General features: G+C 37.8%; 2 protein-coding genes across 3 annotated transcripts; one reads left to right on the forward strand and one right to left on the reverse strand.

The window, feature by feature from the left end:
* Window positions 1-70: 70 nt before the first annotated feature.
* On the forward strand, window positions 71-7,806 carry amdhd1 (amidohydrolase domain containing 1). The gene is made up of 9 exons (XM_079842080.1): window positions 71-291; window positions 1,513-1,619; window positions 1,713-1,777; window positions 1,879-2,156; window positions 3,763-3,988; window positions 4,074-4,198; window positions 4,299-4,392; window positions 4,518-4,678; window positions 7,275-7,806. The coding sequence occupies exons 1-9, from the start codon at window positions 152-154 to the stop codon at window positions 7,378-7,380; spliced, it is 1,302 nt and encodes a 433-aa protein (XP_079698206.1). The 5' UTR covers window positions 71-151; the 3' UTR covers window positions 7,381-7,806.
* LOC307141678 (RPA-related protein RADX) lies at window positions 5,816-23,933 on the reverse strand. Of its 2 annotated transcripts, XM_079842064.1 has the most exons (15): window positions 23,327-23,933; window positions 21,752-21,903; window positions 21,133-21,304; window positions 17,680-17,788; window positions 17,468-17,559; window positions 17,268-17,393; window positions 17,072-17,179; window positions 15,518-15,691; window positions 14,847-14,968; window positions 13,410-13,483; window positions 11,728-11,790; window positions 11,607-11,656; window positions 9,497-9,799; window positions 9,239-9,391; window positions 5,816-7,734 (listed from the first exon to the last, which is right to left on the reverse strand). In XM_079842064.1, exons 1-15 carry the CDS (start codon window positions 23,913-23,915, stop codon window positions 7,613-7,615), a joined length of 2,409 nt encoding a protein of 802 aa, XP_079698190.1. In that variant the 5' UTR covers window positions 23,916-23,933; the 3' UTR covers window positions 5,816-7,612. The 2 variants fall into 2 exon arrangements, with proteins under 2 accessions (XP_079698190.1, XP_079698189.1); XM_079842063.1 differs by having other exon boundaries at window positions 7,603-7,734; window positions 9,239-9,799.
* Between the last annotated feature and the right edge of the window lie 1,789 nt (window positions 23,934-25,722).

Below are 25,722 nucleotides of genomic sequence, written 5' to 3' on the forward strand. Positions count from 1 at the left end.
CATGAGCTCCTCCCTCACTGGCCATTGGCAATTTAGCGACCCGTTTCCCTTCCGACCTTCGGCCAAGTTACCCAATTTTGGCTTTGCTAAATATTTACCCACTCTTTCATCACGGAGCTCTGCTCTGAAACACACTAAAGTTAAACTAAGAATGTCTTCCAGCAGTTTTAGACTTTTGGTCAAGAATGCAGCCCAAGTGGTCTTGGTTTGTAGAAGTGGTGAAAAGTATCTTACCAGGAATGGGATGCAGACTCTGGCTGTGGTTGAGAATGGCAGTGTGGTGATTGGACAGTGAGTCAGATGAATTCTTTATATTACTGATGGTCTCTTTATTTATTGCCTGTGGATTCAGCACGTGCAAAACATTAATGTAGCAGATCTGTGAGCCATTTCTTATAGTAAATTTTATGTTTAGGATAAAACCTTCAAAAACAATTCAAATTGAGAATTTATTTGAAAATATAGGATTCATATGGCTCCCTCAAATAGAGATTAATTATTGCAAAATACTTTAAGCTGTCCTTCATAAAACACCAGTTTTGTTTTAAGCTAATAGGCTAGCCTACTTTAAGGACAAAATTGTCCTCAAAGAGAAAATGTCCAAATTGATCCATAGTAAATCTAAAGTAAATGTTTTGGTAACACTTTACAAAAATGTTTCATTTGTTAACATTAGTTAAAGTACGCTTAACTTTTGTTCGAGGCATGTGTTTCGCGGAAGAACATTGTGTTGGTTGTGCTTCGGCTCTGCGTGACTGCGCGGATGAATATGACCCTTCGCAATCAATAGATAATGCAAATTAACTGTTAGAGAGCTACATATGGCAATTTATATGTTAAATAAAATACCTTACTCACCTGATGAGTGTTAAAAAACACCATCTCCGCCTTGCTTTTACAAAATTTTAAATCCCTCAATTCTCACCATCTCTAAGCCAAGCCAATGTTGATTTCATTACAAGCTCTGTCTCCCTTTCTCGCTCGTTGTGATAACGATATGCCACTCATACGGCTACAGTACACCACACATACACGTGTCAAAGTAGCCGGAGACACTTTTCTCTATTTACGGATATGACGAGCCACGCACCGGCGAGTGACGTGTGCATTTTCCCGCGAAAACCACCCAGTCAGGTCTAAAATAAACACTTATAATAGGCTTACCATAGTGAATCAATGATGTATTGGCTCGTTATTTAAATTTAGTTTATTTTGAGCAAAGAAGTGCATAGTGTATATTAGTTGACATGAACTAACAATAAACAATACCTCTACAGCATTTATTAATCTTAGTCAATGGTAATTTTAACATCGACTAATACACTTTTAAAATATTTTTGTTAACATTTGTTAATGCACTGTGAACTAACATGGACAAACAATGATACATTAGATATATACTAATGTAACTAATGTTAACAAAGATGTTATTAATTATAAATAAAAAAATTAAATAACAATTTAAGTTAATGGTATGTCCTCATTTAGCGGTGTGTGTGTGTGTGTGTGTAGTGATGGACTAATTAAAGCTGTTGGATCGGCAGACATCATCGAGTCTCAGTTCAAAGGAGCAAAGTTTGACAATGTGCTGGATGCTTCCGGCATGTGTGTTATCCCAGGTTTGTGTTACATCTTCCACCCAAAATAAACATTTTGACCCCTTCTGTTGACAAATCCTTATATTTAAAAAAGATTAAATAATCTTTTCACAGGTCTGGTTGATGCACACACACATCCAGTGTGGGCTGGAGACCGAGTGCATGAGTTTGCCATGAAGGTTTAGCTTTCATTTCGTTCAATCTATCTGTCCCCTTGCATTTTGTATTGATATATCTTTAAGTCTTGGTGTCCAGAGCAGATATCTTGTTCTGTGTGCAGCTGGCTGGTGCCTCATACATGGAAGTGCATGAAGCAGGAGGTGGAATTCATTTTACAGTGGCACACACTCGCTCAGCAACTGAGCAGCATCTGTTAGATGGGCTAAAGAGCCGCCTGGAGCGCATGATGAGAGCTGGAACCACGCTGGTGGAGTGTAAGAGCGGATATGGACTTGAGCTGGACACTGAACTCAAGATGCTGAGGGTGATCGGCTCAGCGAGAAAGTCCCTGCCAATCGGGGTATCGGCAACATACTGCGGAGCCCACGCCGTACCCAAGTACATACACTTTATCATAGACTATATTGTTCAAAGCTGTTTTTTTGGTAATATAAACATGTACAAGTAGTTTATTGCAGTCCTCAAATTGATTATTGTCAATCCTAAAGTTTCTGAATAAACTAAAGTAATACACACACTTGTTCAGATATAAACACAGTAATATTAACTAAAAAAGGCAAGTTCGTCAAATTGTCATGCTTAGATAGATAGACAGATAGATAGATTGATGGATGGATAGACGGGCGGACAGACAGACAGATAGATAGATACAGTAGACGGATGGATGATGGACAGATAGATGGATGGATAGGTGGACGGACAGATAGATAGATAGATAGATTATGTGCAGACATATAGATAGATGAATGGATGGACAGACAGATGGATGGATGGATGGATGGATGGACGGACAGAAGATCAATGGATGGATGGACGGGCAGACAGACAGACAGCTAGATAGATAGATACAGTAGACGGATGGATGATGGACAGATAGATGGATAGGTGGACGGACAGATAGATAGATGGATAGATTATGTGCAGACGTATAGATAGATGAATGGATGGACATATGGACAGAGGGACGGACAAACAGACAGACGGATGGACAGAAGGATAGATGGACAGACGGATAGATAGATCGATGGCTGGACGGACGGACAGACAGCTAGATACAGTAGACGGATGATGGACAGATAGATGGATGGATGGATAGATAGATAGGTGGAGGGACAGATAGATAGATAGATAGATAGATTATGTGCAGATGTATAGATAGATGAATGATGGACAGAAGGATAGATGGATGAATGGACAGACGGATAGATAGATGGATGAATGGACAGATGGATAGATAGATTGATGGATGGACAGAAGGATAGATGGATAGATTGATGGATGGACGGGCGGACAGACAGACAGCTAGATAGATAGATACAGTAGACGGATGGATGATGGACAGATAGATGGATGGATGGATAGATAGATAGATAGATAGATAGATAGACAGCTAGATAGATAGATAGATACAGTAGACGGATGGATGATGGACAGATAGATTGATGATAGATGGATGGATAGATAGGTGGACAGATAGATAGATAGACGGATAGATTATGTGCAGACGTATAGATAGATGAATGGATGGACATGAACATATGGACGGGCAGACAGACAGATGGACAAATAGATAGATAGATAGATAGATAGATAGATAGATAGATAGATAGATAGATAGATAGATAGATAGATACAGTAGACGGATGGATGATGGACAGATAGATTGATGGATAGATAGGTGGACGAACAGATAGATAGATTGATAGATTATGTGCAGACGTATAGATGTATGGATGGACAATCATACGGACAGATGGACGGACGACAGACAGATGGATGGATAGATTATGTGCAGACGTATAGATGGATGGATGGTCATACGGACAGACAGACAGGTTGACAAATACAGGATGATGGACAAATAGATAGACGGATGGATGGATGGATGGATGAATTGGTGGATAGATAGACGGATGAATGGATGGATGACTTTTAAACAATTAACTCTTAACTTGCATGTCTTTTATTTGCTTTGTGTATTCAGAGGTAAAACTATGGAAGAAGCCACTCAGGACATCGTGGCAGTGCAGTTGCCCAGGATTAAAGGGCTAATGTCTTCAGGGGACCTGCAGGTGGACAACATTGATGCATTCTGTGAGAAAGGCGTGTTCGATCTCAACTCTACGCGCTGCATACTCCAGGCTGGCAAAGACATGGGCCTCCACATCAATTTTCATGGCGATGAACTCCATCCCATGAACTCGGCGCATGTATGTTTGCACAGTTTCTTGCACACAACATTCAAGTGGTGTTCCTCCATAATCTGCGTCTCCTCTTTGTCTTCCCATGGAACAGCTCGGGGCAGAACTTGGCGCTTTAGCCATCAGCCATTTAGAGGAAGTGACGGATGATGGAATCGCTGCCATGGCCAAAGCGAAAACATCAGCGGTCCTCCTACCCACCACTGCCTATATATTAAGGTAAATAACCATAGCGTTGATGTCCTCACCTTCCCTTTCCTTTATCAATGCAGTAAAATAATGATAAATAATAACGGATTTGATTCTCCTGGTGTCTAAGGCTTTCTCCACCACGTGCGAGAGATATGCTTGATGCCGGAGTCATAGTGGCCCTGGGCAGTGACTTCAACCCCAATGCCTACTGTTGCTCAATGGTGACCATAACACACACACACACACACACACACACACACACACACACACACACACATCATATTTATGAACAAATGTTAGCAGTAGATATTTGACCTGATCGCTTCATATTCTGTCTGTCCATTAGCCTATGGTGATGCACTTGGCCTGTGTGATGATGAAGATGTCTATGCCGGAAGCTTTGGCCGCGAGCACAATAAACGCAGCCTACGCTCTCAACCGCTCACATACGCATGGGTCGCTTGAAATCGGGAAACAGGGAGACCTTGTGATCATCAATGCACCACGGTTAGCTCACACACATACATGTTGGGGGTGATTTGTTACAAGTAATGCAAGTTATGTAATCAGATTACTTTTTTCAAGTAACAAATAACTAGCCTGACGTCAAATTGAAAATACTCTATTCTAGTCCGAATATGAGTGAGTCTGCTCCATTGGGCTGTGAATATGGGGCGTGTTTCAACTGAACTAGAAAAGAAAATGCCTCTGCACTCAATTGGATAGACCCACAACCAATCAGAGCAACAGAGCGACGCATAGACGGAGTACTTACCAACACGATCATCATTTTTGAGAGAAATAGTAAAGGTGAATGCATATACCAACAAGTTCTCCGTTTAGTAAACGAATTCAGCCCAAGCGCTCTTTGGTGACGTGATGATTACGTGACTGTTGATCATCTTTCCAACATTGTATAAAGCCCACCCAGACAAGTTGATTGGTCAGAACAGTTGCTCCACAACGGATCAAGTCCAGACCGAGCTTCCCGTCCTCAAATGTTGTGGGCGGGGCTAAGTTCGGCTGGCATCCAGGCTAACAAATAACACTACTTTCAACTAACTTTTTTTTTGCCATTTATTAACTGATACCTCTCCTGTCCACGTTAAGAGAAACCAGGAGTGCAGAGTCGTTGTGTGCGCTGTGTAAACATGGTTATTATTCCTAAAAATGAATAAAAACCATGAAATGTAAGCTCAGAATATTACACAAACCTGCAGTGATTAAGGGCCCTATTTTAACGATCTGAGCACATGGTCTGAAGCTCATGGCGCAGGTGCACTTAGGGCGTGTCCAAATCCACTTTTGCTAGTTTAACGACGGAAAAGCGGTTGGCTTGCCAGGCACATGGTCCAAAAGGGTTGCCCCTAGTCTCTTAATCAGTCATGGGTGTGTTTTGGGCAATAAACCAATCAGAGTCTCATCTCCCATTCCCTTTAAAAGCCAGTTGCGCTTGGACCATGGTGGAGTCGCTATTTACATGCGAGCGGAAAGACTGAACGCTTCTCCAGAGAGGAATCCTTTAATTTTTTATATTTAAAAATGTTTGTGTGCTGCTGCGCGTTCCTGTGTGTGTAGTAAGCATAAATGTGTATAAATTGTTCATATAAATGTTAAATAACACAAATATACTTTATGTATTTTAATCTCACTTTATTAACCAGTGTCTTTGCTACTGACACTTGATGGTCCAATTCAAACATAATAATAAGCCAAAAAAAAAAGACTTTCGGTAAACGTCACATTTGTGTTTCTTTTTTTTGTTTGTTTTTCATTTTTATTGCTGAAGTGTTGAACTTTCTTCTCTTCCCTCATTTCACTTTTGTTGTTAAAGGTCATTTACATTTGCATTATTTAACTAATATAATTGTATTAATATATACATAACTTTTTTTGTTTGTTTGTTATAAAAAACAACAAGCTCAGGGGCCTATACCATGACGCCGGTTTAGCTGGCTAACCAGATAGTTTAAGCTTAGTTTGTGCCAATCCTGGGTTTTAGGTACCACTGGTTTGGCTTTTAGCCGTGTTCATCTCCATAGTAATTTACGCTTCACAGCTAACCTGCTCCAGGGCAGGTTATGTTCTGGATAAGAGATCAAACTGAAATTGGACCAATCAGCTGTGAGCAAAGTGACACACCTCTGATGCAATAAAGTCACTCCCCCAGTTTCTACTCCAAATTAAAGGTCACTACATAGCAAATGGCTATTAAAGACTGAAGTGTCTGGCTTTTAACAATGCTTATTTATAATAATAATCATTTTGAATGATTTAGATACCATTTATGTAATTATTATACCCATATTCAATTACACATGTATCATTTTAGTTAATCAATCATTAATAGGCACTTTGTTAAAATTAATATAAATAGCCTATACAAAGGTCATACAAATAAGCTTTAAAATCAATAAATAAAGCTATAAAAATGACTACATTACTCAATTCTCTATATATCAACTAAACTAACTTCATAACTTTTACTTGCATTGACATAGTGAATATTTTCTTTAAGTTGTCCTCTTTTATAGACAGCTCTTTTCTTCTTGCTGTGTAAATTTGTTTAAACTCTTCATATTTTTCAATCATGTAATATTCTGCAGAAGAGTGAAGTGAATCACACTGCTTCTCTCGTGAGAAGTGAATCTCATTTTCACTGATCCACGGCGTGTGATTGGCTGTTCACTGCTAAACTCAGGATCAAAGCCTGAGTTGACAGAGAAAGCTGATGATCCGCATCATGGGACCAACAAAGCCTGAATAGATTGGTTTGGTTTTGTCAACTTGAAACGAATCCTGTAACCCTGAGTTTGTTAAACTACCATCATGGTACAGGCCCCAGCTCAGGAGAAAAAAAAAGTATGAATGGAAAGTAATGAAAAGTAACTAAGTATCACAATTAGTTACTTTAGGGAGTAACGCAATATTGTAATGCATTACTTTTAAAGGTAACTTTCCCCAACACTGCACATAAGTTGTTTGAATAAGGCATAAAAAGGGTTTAATACATGAAACCAGTTATTGAGATTCAGATTATGACTTGTTGCTTGATGGGACTTGTTAAGGAGGTTGTTATAATTCGAGTTCTCTTTCCCTGCAGGTGGGAACATCTGGTCTACCAGTTCGGTGGCCATCAGGAGCTCATCAGATATGTCATAATCAAAGGCGAGATTGTTTATGAAAATGACAAAGTCTTGACCCTTTGAGTATCATGCACCACAGCCAATCCCTCAACGAAGCCAGTGCAACACAAGAGTGGAAATCTTACAGTGAAACTCATGGAACCATACTCAATACTACAATTAAAAAACAAGTTTTGTTGGTCAAATAAATAAATAATTTATATATAAATAAGGGTGATTCTGTTTACAACAGCTGTATAAAATCTTACGGACTTCTTTTCTATCAATGTGTCCTTCCATCTCCAGAGCGCTTGTTTCATCGTAAAGGAAACGCACGGCTTAGCACGAGCTCCATCTTCTCTGCTCCTAGGGCACACGCGTCGAACACACACAGTAGTCTTTGATTGGTCAACTGATTTGCAGTGGCGATCATGTCAGCTGTTGGAGAAGAAAGAGAAAGCAGATTTAAATGTTTAGCCATTTTATTACCCGCAGGAACTAAAAATGATCAAATAAAATAAAGGAATAAAACAGAAAAGTTTGCTTTTAAATCATTACAGTTCAGGGTTCCCACTCTTTTTCAGCAACCATTTTCCAGTACTTTTCCAGGACATTTTCAATTTTACTACGGCGGGAATAAAAGACGAGGATCATGCCAAATATTGCTGTCTAAGTCTTTAAAAGCTGTACAGTTTATTGCCATTACTTAACAATCCAGCATTTTCAATATGAGCTCTTAATCATACATTATGACTATGGAAGCTTGTTTACACCACAGAATAGAAAGAAAAGGTAATTGTGACTTTTTATCTCGCTATTCTGACTCTCGCAATTGCGAGTTTACATATTTGTGATATAAACGCAAAAATTGTCGCAATTCTTTTTTCCTCAGAATTTGACTTTATAACTTGCAATCGCAGATCTCACAATTCGGAGAAAAGAAGTCAGACTTGCAAGATATAAACTCACAACTGCGCAAAAGTCAATTGTGAAGAAAAGGTCAGAATTGGGAGTTTATATCATGCAATTCTGACTTTATAACACACAAATGTGACTTTATATCAAAATTATGTGATTAGTTAGCAGCTTACGAGTTAACATTCACTGCATACATTTGAGCCGTTAATAGTGTTAGCTAACTGCTGCAAGTGGCAACACAAGACTAAACATCATTATTCAAAATACTACTCACACGTATCAAACTCAGCATGTGCTTTCTACAACTAGCGCTAATTGTTTGGGCCAGCGATAAACTCTTTATACTCGGCTAAAGAAATAACTTTTTTTTAAAGAATTTTCCCAGACATCAACAAGATTTTCCAGGACATTGTACATTTTCTCAAATTTTCCATGCGTTTTCCAGGACTGGAAAATTTGTCATCAATTTTCCAGGTTTTCCAGGTTTTCCAGGACGAGTGGGAACCCTGCAGTTTTATGTAGTTATTATTCTTTTATCTTTTCACATTTGAATTGTTGGGTTTCATTTTATGGTCTATATTACTGGGACTTTACTGAAAAAAAATACAGTATGAATAAAAATCTTGTGATTTTTGTTTGTGTCAAATATGATATTTTAGAAAGAAGACTATGTCCTGCCCATCACTCAAAAAGGGTTGTATATAGAACCTTAAAGGGTTCTGTCAGGCACTTTAGTTTTAATGAATTCATTTTTATTTGTAATGAAATATTATGAATTAAACAGCTTGTAAACCTACTTTTAATCACTAGAAAAAAATCAAATAACATGAAAGTATTATTCAATCATTCAAGACATATAGAATAGAATTGTTTGGCATAAAGTGTACTACACTATTTTTAGTAGCCGAAAGCATTTTCAAATGATCTAAAATATGACAATTTATTTGTGAATGGATTTATGAACAATGTGTTTTTACACTGAAATTTGTTTTGAATTAATAAGGCCCATTCTCTTCATATTTACCAGGACTTGGGGGCAGGGCATGTGGTGAAAACCCCCCGTGTGATAGGATAGACTCCCAAGAGTTATCATGCGAAAGGGGGAGGGGCATCCAGTGCAAGTTTCCCGGGGCAGCAGGCAGAAAAAGAGCATCCAGCATCACTCCGTCTGATAAAGCTATGCACACAAGGGGAATACAAATTTTTATCACAATACTACAAACACGCTGTGACTTCCCACGGTTCATGCAAAAAACAAAACTGTGTGTTTTAAAACGTGCACCTCTCATTGTCAGAGTGAAGTAGCCAGAGTAGCAGGAGGCGGGGCTAAATGACTCCAGCTCTCTCTGTGGGAGGAGCTTGTGAAAGCTGTTAACCTGCATCCCCACGGCAACGGCCTGAACATGTCGTCGCTCATAACAAAAAACCCGTGGCAGAGTTTCGATGGCAACGCGTGTCAGTCCCAGACGGGAGGTCATGGGACTAGTGGGCGGCGTCGAGAACTCTTCATCGTCATCTTCATCATTACTGTCATCATCCTGTTCTCCAACTAGGAACTCCATGGCACCATCAAACAGAGAGAAATCTGCAGGGACACACCGATCTTTCACAAGAAATTCAATGCAAATCTGCTTTTGACAAGGGATACGTGTCATTGTATACCCTGATTAGCTGCCTGGGTATCTGTAAAATGATGTGCAGGATGAATTAAAGAGGTAATTCACAGCTGGCAAAATGGGCTGACTAGAGAAAACAGAGAAAAACTTCCCGTCCAAGGCCACTCTGTCGTCAAATACTGCCTTGCTTGAGTAGGAAATGCTCCTTAGCAAACTTAGTGTCAACTTGTTTTGTTCATGGGTGTAAGAATTCACAGAGTAAACGTTTAGCAACTGGGTAAACTAGCCTGGTCCTACCAGACTCTCGTACATTTCATTTGTACAGAGAGTCTGGCCACTCTCCATTGACAAGCGTTTACTTCCTTGAAGGCGGGAACTCTGTTGAAGTTTAAAACTATTGGATCTGCCCAGAGACACTCTGGATCTGCCATAACCAATCGCTAACGTTTGGTCTTGACGTATGTCATCTCAAACTAGCGCACGACATCAGCGTCATCGTTCTCAGCCACTCCCTCTGTTTGCTGATTGGACCGGTTAAAATTTGACCGGAGAAAACCAGAGAATATACCGCAGTCCCAGACGGAGAACTGAAGGAAAATGAGGCTACAGCTAAACGAGTTATTTTCAGTTTCAAGTGAAATATCCAGAACATAATTACAGTGTTTTCAGCGATCGATAAACCTATCCTTACAATGACTACGTTTACACGTGCACCAATAATGCGGTTATTTCTAATAATCAGAGTAAAGTCTTAATCGCAGGAAGATGTTTACATGACACAAGCAGAACTCTGCACTCCACATGCAATTTTCATTATTCGGATTATTTGCTAATAAGTGTGATTATTCCACACTCAGTCCCGCTGCTTGCCGTTTTGATGCCCTAAGCGCGATCACTTTATGATGCCCGCGATGGCCGCGTTTGCGGTTGAGGTTTGCGGTTTGAGAGAGCATTTTCTTGTGGTGCCCCACTGAGCACTTGGTGCCCTACGCGCAGCGCGTGATTACCAGCCATTGTTTTAATCTACTCACACCAAATGAAAATTAAATTTTTATGGACGTACTGGATATTATTCAGCACCGTGATGAACATCACAATGTCGAGGTTGCCTATACGCTGCTGTTGCATTCCTCGCGCCGTCTGGATGAAGATACGGAGCAGAGACTGCGCAGCGAGTTGTGTGGACAGAGTTTAGTGATTTGGAGAAGAGAAAACTTCAGAATAATGTCACAGAGTTCAATTGTGAAGTTGTGTGAACAACACACGGCACATACACACTTTGGTCAGAGCAGTAATAATGCGATTTATGTGTTTTCATGTCTGTTTATTGTGATTAAATCTGCGTATGCCACATAGTTTAATGTGAATATGGTTACTACGATTATGAGCTTAATCGCATTAGTTTGAGCAAAGTATTGCATTTACATGAAGTAAAGTTTATATATTATCAATACTGTCAAAATCCCATTATAATTGCATAATGTAAACGCACTGAATAAGTGCTTTGTTAATAACCCTCTGTTGATCTGACAGTCCGTGGGTGGGGATACAAAAATGCGGAAGTACAATCTGTAGTTTTCATGAAAGCCATGCCGCTGTCAAAATACTTTTTCAAAAGGGACTTTCTCGTTCCAGGTAACACAGAGAACGAGTAAACATTGATCATTTAATACAACAATACAAAGCGGGTTGAAAATCAGCAAACTTACACCCATGAAATCTCCAGAATTTGTATGGTTTGTGTAATTGGTTAACAACAGCGCTGCATTCTCTTACCCGTCTCTGTGTCATCCTCGGTTGCAAATGGTTGCAGAGGTGGTGCCACCCTGAGAAAGAGAGAATCATTATTATAATTATTCTTCTAACAGCAGTTCTTCTGTATCAGACAGAAACACACCTCTTTCTCGGGCTAGTACTGCTGAAAAGTTTCCGCTTCACGGGTGTCCTGTGAGGCTCAGACCTGTGGTAAAAACAATTACAAATGAACATTAAGGCTGTGTGTCCACCAGAGGGCTTTTAGCCAGCTGAAAACACCTCGCAGCGCAGTGTTTTTTCAGCTGAGATGCTTCGCTTGCTATGACATAGAATATATAGTTACTAGTATCTCATTTCACAGATAGTTTGTTTCTGTATTGTTTCTATTTAGAAATTATGCTTCTTGTTGTCATCTGTTGACATTGTACTAGCAGAATGTGGCGGTTGGTCCGTGTGGTATTTGTCCCGCCCCTCCTCCACTGTGATTGGACGGCTGGGTAAAAAGTGAGGGTGATGAGTGCTGTGTTTTACCCAAAGATGAACATTCTTCAACTCTCGGCGACCAATAAAAAAACAGATGCTCAGTGCCTCGACACGCTGCTGTCGTTTTAAAAAACGAGACACTCCCATTGAAAAAAATTGGAAAAATACCCTAGTCTCGGGGAAAAACACTTTCATGGACACACGGCCAAATGAGTAATGAGTCCACCTAGTAATGAATCCAATCATATGCTGGTCTTTCTTAGAAAATCACTTCTGTGTTATATTAAGTTACAAGACATACAAGACATTTTTTTTTTATAATTTCTGGATGAACTATTCAATACATCCCAGGTTTAAAAAAAGTACTATTAAATGTATTAAAGGGATAGTTCACCCTCATAGTATGTTTATCTGCTTACCCCCAGGGCATCCAAGATGTAGGTGTCTTTGTTTCTTCAGAATAACACAAATGAAGATTTTTAACTCCAACCGTTGCAGTGTGATAGTCGTATTATGCATGTCAATGGGGATATTTTAGAGTATAAGAGCAATGGGAGTAAAAACACAGACATACGAATCCTTATTAAACCCTGCGGCTCGTGGCGACACATTGATGTCTTAAGACACGAAACGATCGGTTTCTGCGAGAAACCGAACAGTATTTGTTATTTTTTTTACCTCTTATCAGACGAATGTCATCTAGTTTTCCCAACACCATAACTTCCGCCGAATAAGGTCAAAATACTGCCGCAATCAAAGATATATATATACGTAGATGTCTCATTCGACCGATCCGAAGCAGGCACTAATGAGGAATCTATGTATATATCTATGATCGCGCCGGTATTTTGCATGTATTTTGACCTTATTCGCCGGAAGTGATGGCACGGGGAAGGCTGATGCAGAGCCATAGAAAAAATGAAAGAAATTTTTACATATGGATATTTTTCCTACACAAACGCATCGATTTGCTTCAGAAGGCCTTTATTAACCCCCCGGAGCCGCGTGGAGCACGTTATTTGACGGACAGATGCATTTTTTTATGGACTTCAAAAACAAAGCAACTATTACTGCCATTATAAAGCTTGGATTAGCCTGAACATTTTTAATATAACTCAGATTTTATTGGTCTGAAAGAAGAATGTCATATACACCTAGGATGACTTGAGGGTGAGTAAATCATGGGCTAATTTTCAGTTTTGGGCGAACTATCCCTTTAAAAATGCATTATAGTATATTTGTATTGTACTAAAAACATACTCAAGTACATTTTTTATGCGTTTAATAGTACTTATTTTTCACCTGGGACATCATATCAGAAACCCAAAATAACACACATACCCCGCTCTTTGCCGTGGCACTCTAGGGCTGAGCGGAGCTGATGGAAGATCTGAATACTGTGTTCGCCCGTTGTTCTATAAAAGAAGAGAAAATAGAGATATAAGAGACTCAAAAGTTTGGAGTCAGTAAGATTTTTTTCAATAAAACAAATGAATACTCTTATTCATGCATCAAATTGAAAAGTGAAAGTAAAGACAATGTTGTTGCTTTTTTTTTACTTTCTATTCATCAAAGAATCCTGAATAATGTCTCACAATATTTGATAATATTGTTATTTAATACCATTATTGAATGATAATAATAATAAATGTAGCCTGGATGCCAGCCGAACTTAGCCCCGCCCACAACATTTTTACTCGGGCAGTTCGGTCTGGAATTGATCGGTAGAGGAGTAATTATGCCCGAACAGAAACTGTTCGGACCAATGAAATTGTCAGGGCGGGCTTTAGACGATGATGGACAGATGATAAACAGTAACGTAATCATCCACGTCATCAAAAGCCGCTTGGGTTGAATTTGTTCTAATCCTAAACGGAGAACTTGTTCGTATATGCATTCACCTTTACTATTTCTCTCAGAAATGATGATCGTGTTGGTAAGTACTCTGTGTATCCTTAAATTCTTTTTTTACAACACCAGCAAAGATCGTTTACACTAATCTTGTTCTTCTAACGTAAGGCTACTTATTCCAGCGTGCGTGCAGACAGGGTTGCCAAGTTTTTACAACAAAACCCGCCCAATTGCTAACGTTCTTCAAAACTAGCCAAAGACAAGCCCAGTAGCTTTCCAGGGGGGGTTCTCCGGGGAAAAAAGGCATTTGGGGGGTAAAATATGTGTTATTTTGGCAGGGCTGGCAGCTAAAAATCGCATTCCTGGGTTTGTATATCACATAATTGGGGTCGCTTCAACCCGCGGACATGGCAACACAGTGCAGTTGAGTTCTGTTGACATTTGACAACTAACGTTATGCGTCGCTCCATTGCTCTGATTGGTTGTAGGTCTATCCAATTGAGGTCTTTCCTGGTTCGGTTGAAACACGCCCCATAATCACAGCCCAACGGAGCAGTATCAGACTCATATTCTGACTAGAATTGAGTATGACGACGTCAGGCTATAATAAATGTTTATTGAGCCGCAAATCATCATATTATAATGATTTCTGAAGGATCATGTGACACTGAAGACTGGTGTAATGATGCTGAAAATTCAGCTTTGACCCCAGGAATAAATTATATTTTAAAATAGAAAACAGATATTTGAACCTTTAAAAATATTTCACAATATTACTGTTTTTACTGTATTTTTCATCATATAAATGGTGACCATAACAGATTTAAAAAACATACAACCCCAAACCTTTGAACAGTACTGTATTATGTCAGTGTATGTTGTTGATGTATAATAGTGTGGGTTATTTGTTGCTGTCTATGTACGTACCTCTCTATGGTGGTAGCAGGCTGCAGTGACCACACACTGAATAGCAAACTGCCGTTTCTCTCTATAATTTAACTTCTCACACTCTAATTTCATCTCTCCTCCACTGATGAGACCAGCTTCCCCTGCACACACACACACACACACGTTGGGTTTTCATGTTTTATGGGGACTTTCCATAGGCGTAATGGTTTTTATACCATACATACATATACATATACATACGTATATTCTATCCCCCTACACTGCCCCTGCCCCTAAACCTACCCATCACAGGAGACATTCTGCATTTTTACATTTTCAAAAAACATCACATAGTCTGATTTAGTAGATGTTTTCCTCATGGAGACCTAAAAATGTCCCCACAAGGACGAGGATTTCGGATATTGCCATCTTTGTGGGGACATTTTGTCCCCATAAAGTAGGGATTACCAGTCCCCACACACACACACACACACACACACACACACACACACACACACACACACAGGAAGAGCTGAATCAAAGACCGTAAAAAGCAACACAGTCTTGAATTAATTTACTCTACACTAAACTCAACAGGTGGCCAATCATTAGAGAACATTTTTCTATGCTTGGTCCAATCAAAATGATCTATCTTTGTATAAACACTGGCAAACTCTACAAACATTCTCAAGTTGTTTTCTGCTTCTCACCTGGTCTGTTTTCCATGAAGCTATTCAGTGAAACAGGTAGTGGTGGGTAGCTGAAGTATCCTCCAATCACAGCTCTTTCCAGCAGGCTGCTCTCATCTACCTGCTTCAGCCAGTGAAGAAACTGGCGGATGGGCCGTACACCTCTGTATGGCATCACGGGGTGAGATCCTGTGCCTGTTTTCATGTTTGCAAATGACAGCAGTGGATTCTACCAATTCTGCAAATAAGCCTACCATTCAAATGTTTGGCGTCTGTAAGACTTTTTAAAGGGGTCAATGAAGAGAGCAGGGCCGATTCTAGGATTTTCATTTTAGGGGGGCTCAGCCAGAGGGAATGAAAAAAAAAAAATTGGTAAGACTTTAGTTTAGGGTCCAATTCTCACTATTAACTAGTAGCTTATTAGTATGCATATAGGATATTGGCAGTTTATTATTTCGTTTCGGGGACATGGCCCCTCGAGAAAATGTTGATTTCTATGATCTACATATGTGAATAAGATGTTCTGAACGCCAAAACATTTGATAACAATAGCTTGAAAACCATGTCATTGGGCAGATATGACTGATAAAGTTTTTCCATTTTTGTCAGTGAAGAAAGTAAGCATATGTTTAACTGATATTTATATGTTTTATTAATCATTTTCGAAGGCTAACAGGAAAGCTACGTTACTAAATTTATTAAAATTAATTCACAATATGCACACATTCATTACTAATCTTACGCCCAATACAGGCTGAAAAAAGCTGAACTTTTTTATTTACTGAGAGCTACAAATTGAATTATTAATTTACAATATGCACACATTACTATTAATCTTATGCCTAATCGGAAGAAAACAGCTTTGTTAATATTTCTTGTTTGTTAATTACATTATAAATTACATTACATAGGCCTATTTCAAATCAAAATGGCGAAATCAGACACAAGTTTATTCATTTGGCTGAATATTTTTGTAATTTGTTTAATTGCTGAAGCCCCCCTTAAATGGACCTATGACGCCCATGGAAGAAAGGGGCAAAAAACTGGCCAGAAAATAGCTTATTACTTCTAAATTAGGATGTTTTTTGATGTAAAATCTTGCTAACATTATAAGTGGACATTTTAATGGCTTTGAAAGAAGTCTTTTATGCTCAAATTGCATTTATTTTTAGAATAACTGTTTTCTATGTTAATATATTGTAAAATGTAATTTATTCCTGTGATCAAAGCTGAATTTTCAGCATCATTACTCCAGTCTTCCGTGTCACATGATCCTTCAGAAATCATTCTAATATGATGATTTGCTGCTCACTAAACATGTCTTATTATCAATATTTTTTGTGGAAATTGTGATACATTTTTTTCAGGATTATTTGATGAATAGAAAGTTCAAAAGTACAGCATTTATTTGAAATATAAATCTTGTCTTTACTGTCACTTTTGATCAATTGGATGCATCCTTTCGGAATAAAAGTATTCATTTCTTTCAACAACAAAACATCTTACTGATCCCAAACTTTTGAACGGTAGTGTATATTATACAGTATGTCTGATCTATAAAGGTGTGTTATTTACCTGTGCAGTAAATCTGGGTCAGTGACGTGTTGGTGAGATATTCAAAAGTTGTAGCTCTGTCAACTGCACTTCTGATAAGCTTTAGTCTAGTGCAGACAACCAGTGCCACTGAATTGAAAAAAGAAACGATACAGTTTGTCTGTAATAACAGGGCAGAGACAGAGAATAACAAAGAGAAATTAGAGTGACTTGGTACTTGGATAGACACGGCTTTGAATGTCAGGCTGCGACGTGGAGAAAAGCTTGATCGTGATTGGCTTGTCTGATGTTCTATCCAACAGATGGAGCCACCGATACTCCTCGATCTCTGACCTTTGCCCATCTGCGAGGGAACAATATTTCAGTCTATTGGCTGAAGATGAAGCATATTTCTGTGTGTCCTACCAAACATCTCACCTTTCTTCCTGATACGTTCTGGTCGACCAACAAAGATCACCACACCGATGACATCGCAGATGTGGCCTTGTGGACAACTAGGAATCTCCTCTCTGTAAAGCATGAGCACAAAATACTTTATAATTTTATATTATACATTTATATTTCTCTGTGCCGTACAAGTCTTTGATTTCAATGTGCGATGTATAGAGATTGTGATTTAGCATCCATACCTGCAGATGAATGAATGAGGCAGGTTTGGCAAAACCCAGTCTGGAGAAATCTGGTTCTTGGGGATGATAGTTATATGAGCAGTGGGGTTTCTGGAATTAAGACTGATCTCTAAAGGATGAACAGAAGATGGTAGAATACAAAATGTTATAAATGAGAACAAATATCTACATCTAATTCATACACTGCAACATAGGCCCATTTACACAAGTGGACGGGGCAAAAAAACAGTAAATATTTTGAGCTTGTCCACTTTCAACAACTTCCAGAGGTAGTCGAAAACGCTTTAAACTGGATTGCTTTCGCTCATGAGATTGGATGCATTCAAACAACCACAAAAGATTGTCTACTCTCCACCTATTTTGACCCTAATGGGAAGCGCAATAGCCAGATGTGAAAAGATAAGAAACGATACAACCAATTAGCAGCACAATATGGCTTGACCCTGGTTTATTTAATTGTGCACGAGTTGAGCGTGGATCATTGTATACTCTGCGCGCGTTTAAAAAGTGTGACAAGATTTGCGCGAGCCCCTCATATCGCATCGCTGATGATAAAATGAGCAGCCCATTTGTATTCTATTGAGAATTTGCCACTTTAAAATGCAATGGAGAAAGTCAAACATGATCTAAAACCGCCACATAAACTAAAAACACTGATGAGAGGAGGGGAAAACATCATCTTTTTAAACTACTCATGACCACCTTTACTAGAATATATTCCATTCTATTGTATTTATTGTGGTAAATTTTGACTAACTTAATAATATTTAATTTATAATAGTTAATCTGTTAAGGAAACAGATTTTTCACTACAGATTTACTGTATATTACAACTGTGGCATGTTAACTGTGTTAATAGCTTCTAACTGTGTAGGCTGCTATTTTTCATAACAAAGGCTATAGATTAATTTAAAAAAAGTCAACATTGGCCTATACGCATTGTACTGAGGAGCCATCAGTGGTCTCACCTGTAAAAATATAGCCTTATTGTAACAAATGCAACAATTACAAAAACTATGGTACATTTTCATGAGTTTCATAAGTACAAGTTAAAATCAAGATTTGAAGTCTGGACCTTCTTAAATTGATCAAACAATCAGTTTTGCCCATGTGTAAAATGTGTTCCAATGATGACTGATAGGAAAAACCTGGCCTTCAGATATTCCACGAGAGGACATAGCTGAACTCATTAAGAGGCTGATGAATTAAGGAGTAGGAAATAATTTCAATAAATGAAAATGTTAAGTAAAGTTAGTTTGACTTCCCATGACACTTTGAAGTAGATTTGACATTATGTCAAACTGATATGATTCCAGATGCTTAATAATATAAAACAACATCATATATCCTATGTAAACAAGTAATTGTTAAAGGCCCACTGAAGTGCCTTAAAAACGCGCAGCATTATTCAATGTGTTGACGTAATTTCCCCTGAAACAGCTCAAGCTGTTAGCAGCTCCTCCCCTTTTTTGAAACAGCCAATAGCGTTTCGTTAATACCACAGTTTGACTAGAGCTTTTCCTTTTGGTAAAGCCACAGTTTCCTCCTAATCTCTAACCGTTTATCATCATAATCTCCTCCATATCGCTTTGAAATACAGCCTTCTGTGCAGAATATAAATGGGTCTGATATGTTTTGTTGTCTGCGCTGTAGAGGTGGGCAGATCGATACTAATATCGATAATATCGATACCAACGTTGGTATCGGTATTGATTGATACCAACGTGAAAATATCGATACTTAAGTTTCAGTTTCTCTCGTTTTGCGACCTGGCCGTGTTTGTCAAAATGCTGCTACTGTCACAGAGCAGAGCAAGCTCTCAAGAGTGCTGCTCGTGCTCGACGCTGCCCTCCTCCCCCTCTCCTGTGTTGTACCGTCACGTGACTCACCACTAGCGCTACCACCAGCAGTCAGCCGCGCGCGCCACTCAGCCGCGCATTTCTAACAGCAGTCAGTCAGAGGCGGAGAATGGCAGCAGAGAGAAAGAGGAGCGTTGTATGTAAAACTTTGTGACTTTATTTAAGAAAAAAATCCTGAAAAGAAGTGCACTAAAGAGGAGAAACATTTTTTGTTAACATGCTACTTGAAAAGAAAATTTGTTTTTACATTTTTTATATTTGTGAAGTAATCATTTTGTAACTTTGTTTATTTAAATAAAACAGAAGTAACCAAAAGTTGTTTCTGAATAAAAGCTTATGTAGTACTGATTAATAACCCAAAATGCAAATAACAAAAACAAACTAAAAGTCATGAAAATTCATTTAGATTTAGGTTGAAGACGCATCCACCTTAATTATTAAAAAGTATCGATATTGGTATCGGTATCGGCGATACTGGCCCTGTATTTACTTGGTATCGGATCGATACCAAATCTAGCGGTATCGCACACCTCTACTGCGCTGACTCGCGCATATGATCCGCGCTGCGCTCTCATCTCTCTAGTCTAGACCAGAGCTGCTGGGTAACGACATGAGGGTAGGTAACTAATGACAGAATTTTCATTTTTGGGTGAACTAACCCTTTATGGCTAACATAGTCAAAAAAATAAAAGCTAAAAAAACGCACATTTTGATTGCAGGGGGCCTTTAACTAGGTTGTTATTTTTGCATGTGTGGATGGTACCACAAAAGGCAATTTTGCACAAATAAACAAACAATCAATAAAATAAATCTCATGAGGGAACATATTTACCCCGGGACACTGCTAAAACGGGTCACACTTCAACCCCCCCAATGTTCAAAACAACGCCCTTGTTTGAATGGTTGTATATGTCCGTATATGTACATCCGCCTTCACTTTGTTATTTGCACTACCGACTCTTTATTACAGTAACAACTGTTTACTTATTCATTTTGCACTACCACACCGTAACTGGATTATGCTCATTTGCACTGCCGACTGTTATTTACAGTACCTACTGTTTACATTTGTATTTTGCACCGTACTTCTAACTGTAATATGCAATCACTTCCACTGCACTTTTACACTTTTTTTCGGATAGCTTCTGTCCATAATTTATTGCACTACCTTAATCCACTGCCATATTCCTCATTTTAGCCTAACATATCATTGTATACCTCTATCTGTAAAATTCTGTTTATAGTAATAGCCATCTGTATATTATATTATATTCATAGTACATATCCACCTGTAAATTCTGTTTATAGTATTAACCATCTGTATATTATTCACTGTACATATTCACCTGTAAATTCTGTTTATAGTAATAACCATCTCTCTATTTATAGACATATTTATATATACTCAGTACATATCCATGTCCTGCACTTATGCAAACGTTGTATATCCTGCACTTGCTGCTATTGCACTTCTGGTTAGACCTAAACTGCATTTCGTTGCCTTGTACTTGTACTTGTGTAATGACAATAAAGTTGAATCTAATCTAATCTAATGTCATAACTTCAAATGTTAGAAGGGCATAATTCTTCCTACCAATGTGTGGCTCTGATTCCTGCCCCGTGCGGCTGCTGTAACTCTCCTTGACTCTGTAGTGACACAATCTTACAGCTTGACCCGGATGTAGGATTCGGTACCACTCCAGACAGACTGTGTTCCACAGCACAACACAGGCAGTGGAGGAACCGTCACCCACCTGCAACTCTGCCTGGGAAAAACAGATGCGTGGAAGACGTTACTTTCAACGCCAAACCAATGTTGTCATCCTTAAGTGATATTAGGCACTTTTCTCTAACACAAATTTTGGAAAAAAAAAAAAAACTGTTGAATTTTTTTCGGATGAGAAAGTCCTGAGAAGGTAATTTAAAGAAATATATTTAAATACATAATCTAAACTTTAAATAACCGATGGAAGCAAGTGCCACAACATCAGTCAATAATACATATCGAACAATACACTAAAATCACAAAAATGAGCCGACATGGTCCAGAATCCTGAAATATTACATCTCTACTTCTTACTTACTCTCACAAAAGCAATTATTTCTGAAACTAATGCACATGTTAAAAAACATTCATCTTATTACATATGACCAAGTTCCTATAGGTACCAGGCACTTGCATGGAAAAGAAAGTCTCGTATTTGACCTCTGACCTTATAGGGACATTCACATTTCTGATCTGTTTTCCCATAATACATCAGTCTGGATTTGTGAAGGATCCGCACACACAGGGCGCCCCGGTACCGGCGAGATCCACTCAAGAAACGCCGGCGTACTTCTGCGAGTGAAACCGTGGACCCGATATCTGCCACCAGAGACAGAGAACAGCAACACTTCATCATACAGCATATTAATACGTGTCGAGAGCGATGCCAACCGGGACGGCATTTTTTGTGCGTTCACAAAGGATACATCAAGAACACAAAGGTGTTAAAGGAATAGTTTACCCAAAAATACAATTTCTGTCATCATTTACTCACCCTATGCTGTTTCAAACCTTTATGCATTTCTTTCTTTCTTCTGTTGAACTTAAAATAATATATTTTGAGAAATGAATCAGCCTTTTTTGTCAATACAATGGAAGTCAATGGGCACCAAAAGAAAGTCATACAGGGTAAAAAGCAGAATGTTTTATTTTTGAGTGAACTATCCCCTTATATTATGTTGTATTGATTTTTCAGTAGTCACAAATACTGTTTTATCTATGGTGTTTTTCTTGAAGTTTTCTCATCTTCGTGTCAACAATCTAGGCTGAGTTTCCCAAAAGCATCGTAACCACCAATGATCATTATGATCAACTGAGCTCACGATGCATTTGAGAAACGCAACCCTAATGTGTTGTGAAATCTGTATGAAATTTATATTACGATTATGTTTTTGGGTCAATGTGACCTGCATATTTCATGGTCAAAGGCAGCTGCACCGACTTAAAAACATTTTTTGGGAAGAATTTTGGGTAACACTTTAGGGTCCTATATATATATATATTAGGTTCCACACTAACTAGTTTCTTATTAGCATGCATATTCCTAGGATATTGACCGTTTATTAGTACTAATAAAGCACATATTAATGCCTTCTTCGACATCTCTAATCCTACCCAATACCTAAATTTAACAACTACCTTACGAACTATTAATAAACAGTAATTAGAAGTTTATTGAGGTGAAAGTCATAGTGAGAATTGGACCCTAATCTAAAGTGTGACCAAATTTTGTAATGCCAGTTTGTCAACTAACGTTACACTCTACATTTATGCATTACACCCCATTGAAGGCACACAATACATTCTTTTATCATTTATGTTCATTTTGCTGAGAATTGAACCAAAATCATGCCGTTGTGAGCGATATACTCTACAGTTTGAGCTTCAGGAAAACACAGAAAAAGTGCTTTTCCACATTTCTTTTGTTTGATATGTTAAAAATTTGTTTAAAATGTTGCACAGTTTTATAAAATCATATGTTCTCACGTTTGTTATTATTATTTAGTAATGTGTGAGATATGTTAATGTCAAAGATTTTCTGTTTTTAACCGATTTATTATTTGTTTAACCATTTATTATTTGTTTGACCGTTATTTTCAGTTAATTTTATTGAAGCCAATTAGGGAATTCGAACCTAATTCAGGGATATTTAGTATTTTAGAGGGTAGCCACTTGGGAGAAAAGTGAGCGATTCCCTCAAATTAATTATATTTTCCCTCAAATGAATATATTTTGAACACACCTTCTATCTCGTCTCCAGAGTCCTCTGCGTCGGGCTCAGAGGGGGTCGTTTCCCGCCACATCTCTCCACAGAAGTCGTGGTTGTTCCACAGCGGCAGGTAGGAGCTCCTGCGGGCTCTGAGCGGGCTCGCGCTCGGCTCTGCTCCCATCATCCACGGGATGGACCTCACATTGACGGAGGAGAGCGCCCGGAGAGCCGCGTCGCCGCCGGAGAGTCTGTCCACCTCCAGACTGCACACATGGAACGACCCTCCCTCCTCTTCCTCGCGGCTGAACTCCACATTCCGAACGACGGAGCCGCAGTGAAGTTTATTGACGCTGATGAGTCTGTTCACTGCGGGATCCAGAGACGCGCGGATCTTACAGTCTCCATCCGTGATAGTGGCGTCAAACAGACTGTCTGACATCGAAATACTGTCCGGGAAACGGACCCCGAAGTCCGCGTCTCTGCCGTAGCGCTCCAGAGAGATCACGTAAAGCGGTTCCGAGCGGGTTCGTGCTCGTGGGGAGGCAGACGTGTTAGATAATAGCCTTTTGAGCGTCTTTTTGAGTGTGCAGAACTCTGAGGAACTGCCTGACAGCGCGGCCATGTCTGCGCGACACAACAATGCCGCGACGCATTGTGGGAGATTGAGTTGAGTTGAGAGCACAGAACTCAAAAATAAAATAAAATAGAGAGGCAAAAAATAGACAAATAAAGAAACAAAGTTGAATACTGAAAAACAGAAAAATATAAATAAACATATATAACAGACAATGTATAGGCCTATATATTCAATGCATATATTAATTATTTCTGAAGAAAAAAAAAAAAAAAATTATATATATATATATATATATATATATATATATATATATATATATATATATATATATATATATATATATATATATATATATATATATATATATAAATTAAAAATATGTAAATGACAAATATAAAAATACATTTCATAAAATATTTCACAAATATAAAAATAAATTGTATACATAAACATCCTAATGTATACATTTTTTTAATTCAAGAAAGATTAAATAAATAAACAAATACTGAAATAAATATTATAGAAGAAAATAAAAAACATGTATATATAAATTAGAAACAATAACCGACAAAACAGGGAAATAATAAACAGACAAATAAAGAAACAAAGTAGAACAAATGGAAAAACAATATATAATAGAAAAATTATATATATATATATATATATATATATATATATATATATATATATATATATATATATATATATATATATATATATATATATATCAGTATTTGTTTATTTATCTAATCTTTCTTTAATAAATGTTTTATTCATTACCTTTTTGATATTTGTCATTTACCCTTTTTATATCCTTCTTTATATATGACAAATATAAAAATGTAATGCATACAAAAATTGATTGAAGAAAGATTAGATAAATAAACAAATACTGAAATAAATAAAATAGAAGAAAATAAAATACATGTATGAAGACAACGGAAAAACCAAAATAAATGTTTAGAAATACGAAATAACACAGACACACACACACACACACACACACACACACACACACACACACACACACACACACACACACACACACACACACACACACACACACACACACACACACATAAATGAAAATATATTATACAAATATAAATGAAAAAATATAAAAATTTATTATAATTAATCTATTCTCTCTGGCTTTTGATTAGATCGATTTTGGTAGGTTTTATATTATTTATTATCTTGGACTGTATTGGGTCTAATGTGTTTATATTGTGTATCTGCCTTGTTTCTTTTTATGCTTTCTTTTATTTGCACATTGTCTTACTGTACAGCACTTTGACGTTACTGTTGCTTTTAAATATGCTATAGAAATACAATTTGACTTGACTTGACTAAATGAAAGAAAGCCTAATAAAATAAAATAAAAACTAATACTGAAATAAATATAATAGAAAATAAAATTCACGTATGAAGATCCAAAATGCAAAAGTCAAGGATTTAAATACAGTGGCCTTAGCATAGTGGTTCTCACGTGGTACTCAGAGGAATCACTAAATTATAGTTATTTAGTTATAGGATAGTTATTTTTTGGTTTGGAACAACTTGAGGGTAAGTAAATGATGACAGAATTTTCATTTTGGGTGAACTATCCCTTTAATGTTAAAACCATACATTTTAATTTAATCTTTATTTGAGTATTTTTGTGTTTTACATAAGTAGGCTACAGTATAGTTTTTAATTTAACTTTACAACACATTTTAATTTAATTAAAGTGTGCAGTGTTCATGTACAAACTGTGTATGTACAATGTTAAAGTGGCTGACAACAATAAATATTTCTATTAGGAATAAACTGCCTCGTTTTTGAACTGTGCAGCGCTGTAGCTGAATAGTTA

The sequence above is a fragment of the Gobio gobio genome, assembly GCF_949357685.1.
Source record: "Gobio gobio genome assembly, chromosome: 2".
NCBI classification, from domain to species: Eukaryota; Metazoa; Chordata; class Actinopteri; order Cypriniformes; family Gobionidae; genus Gobio; species Gobio gobio.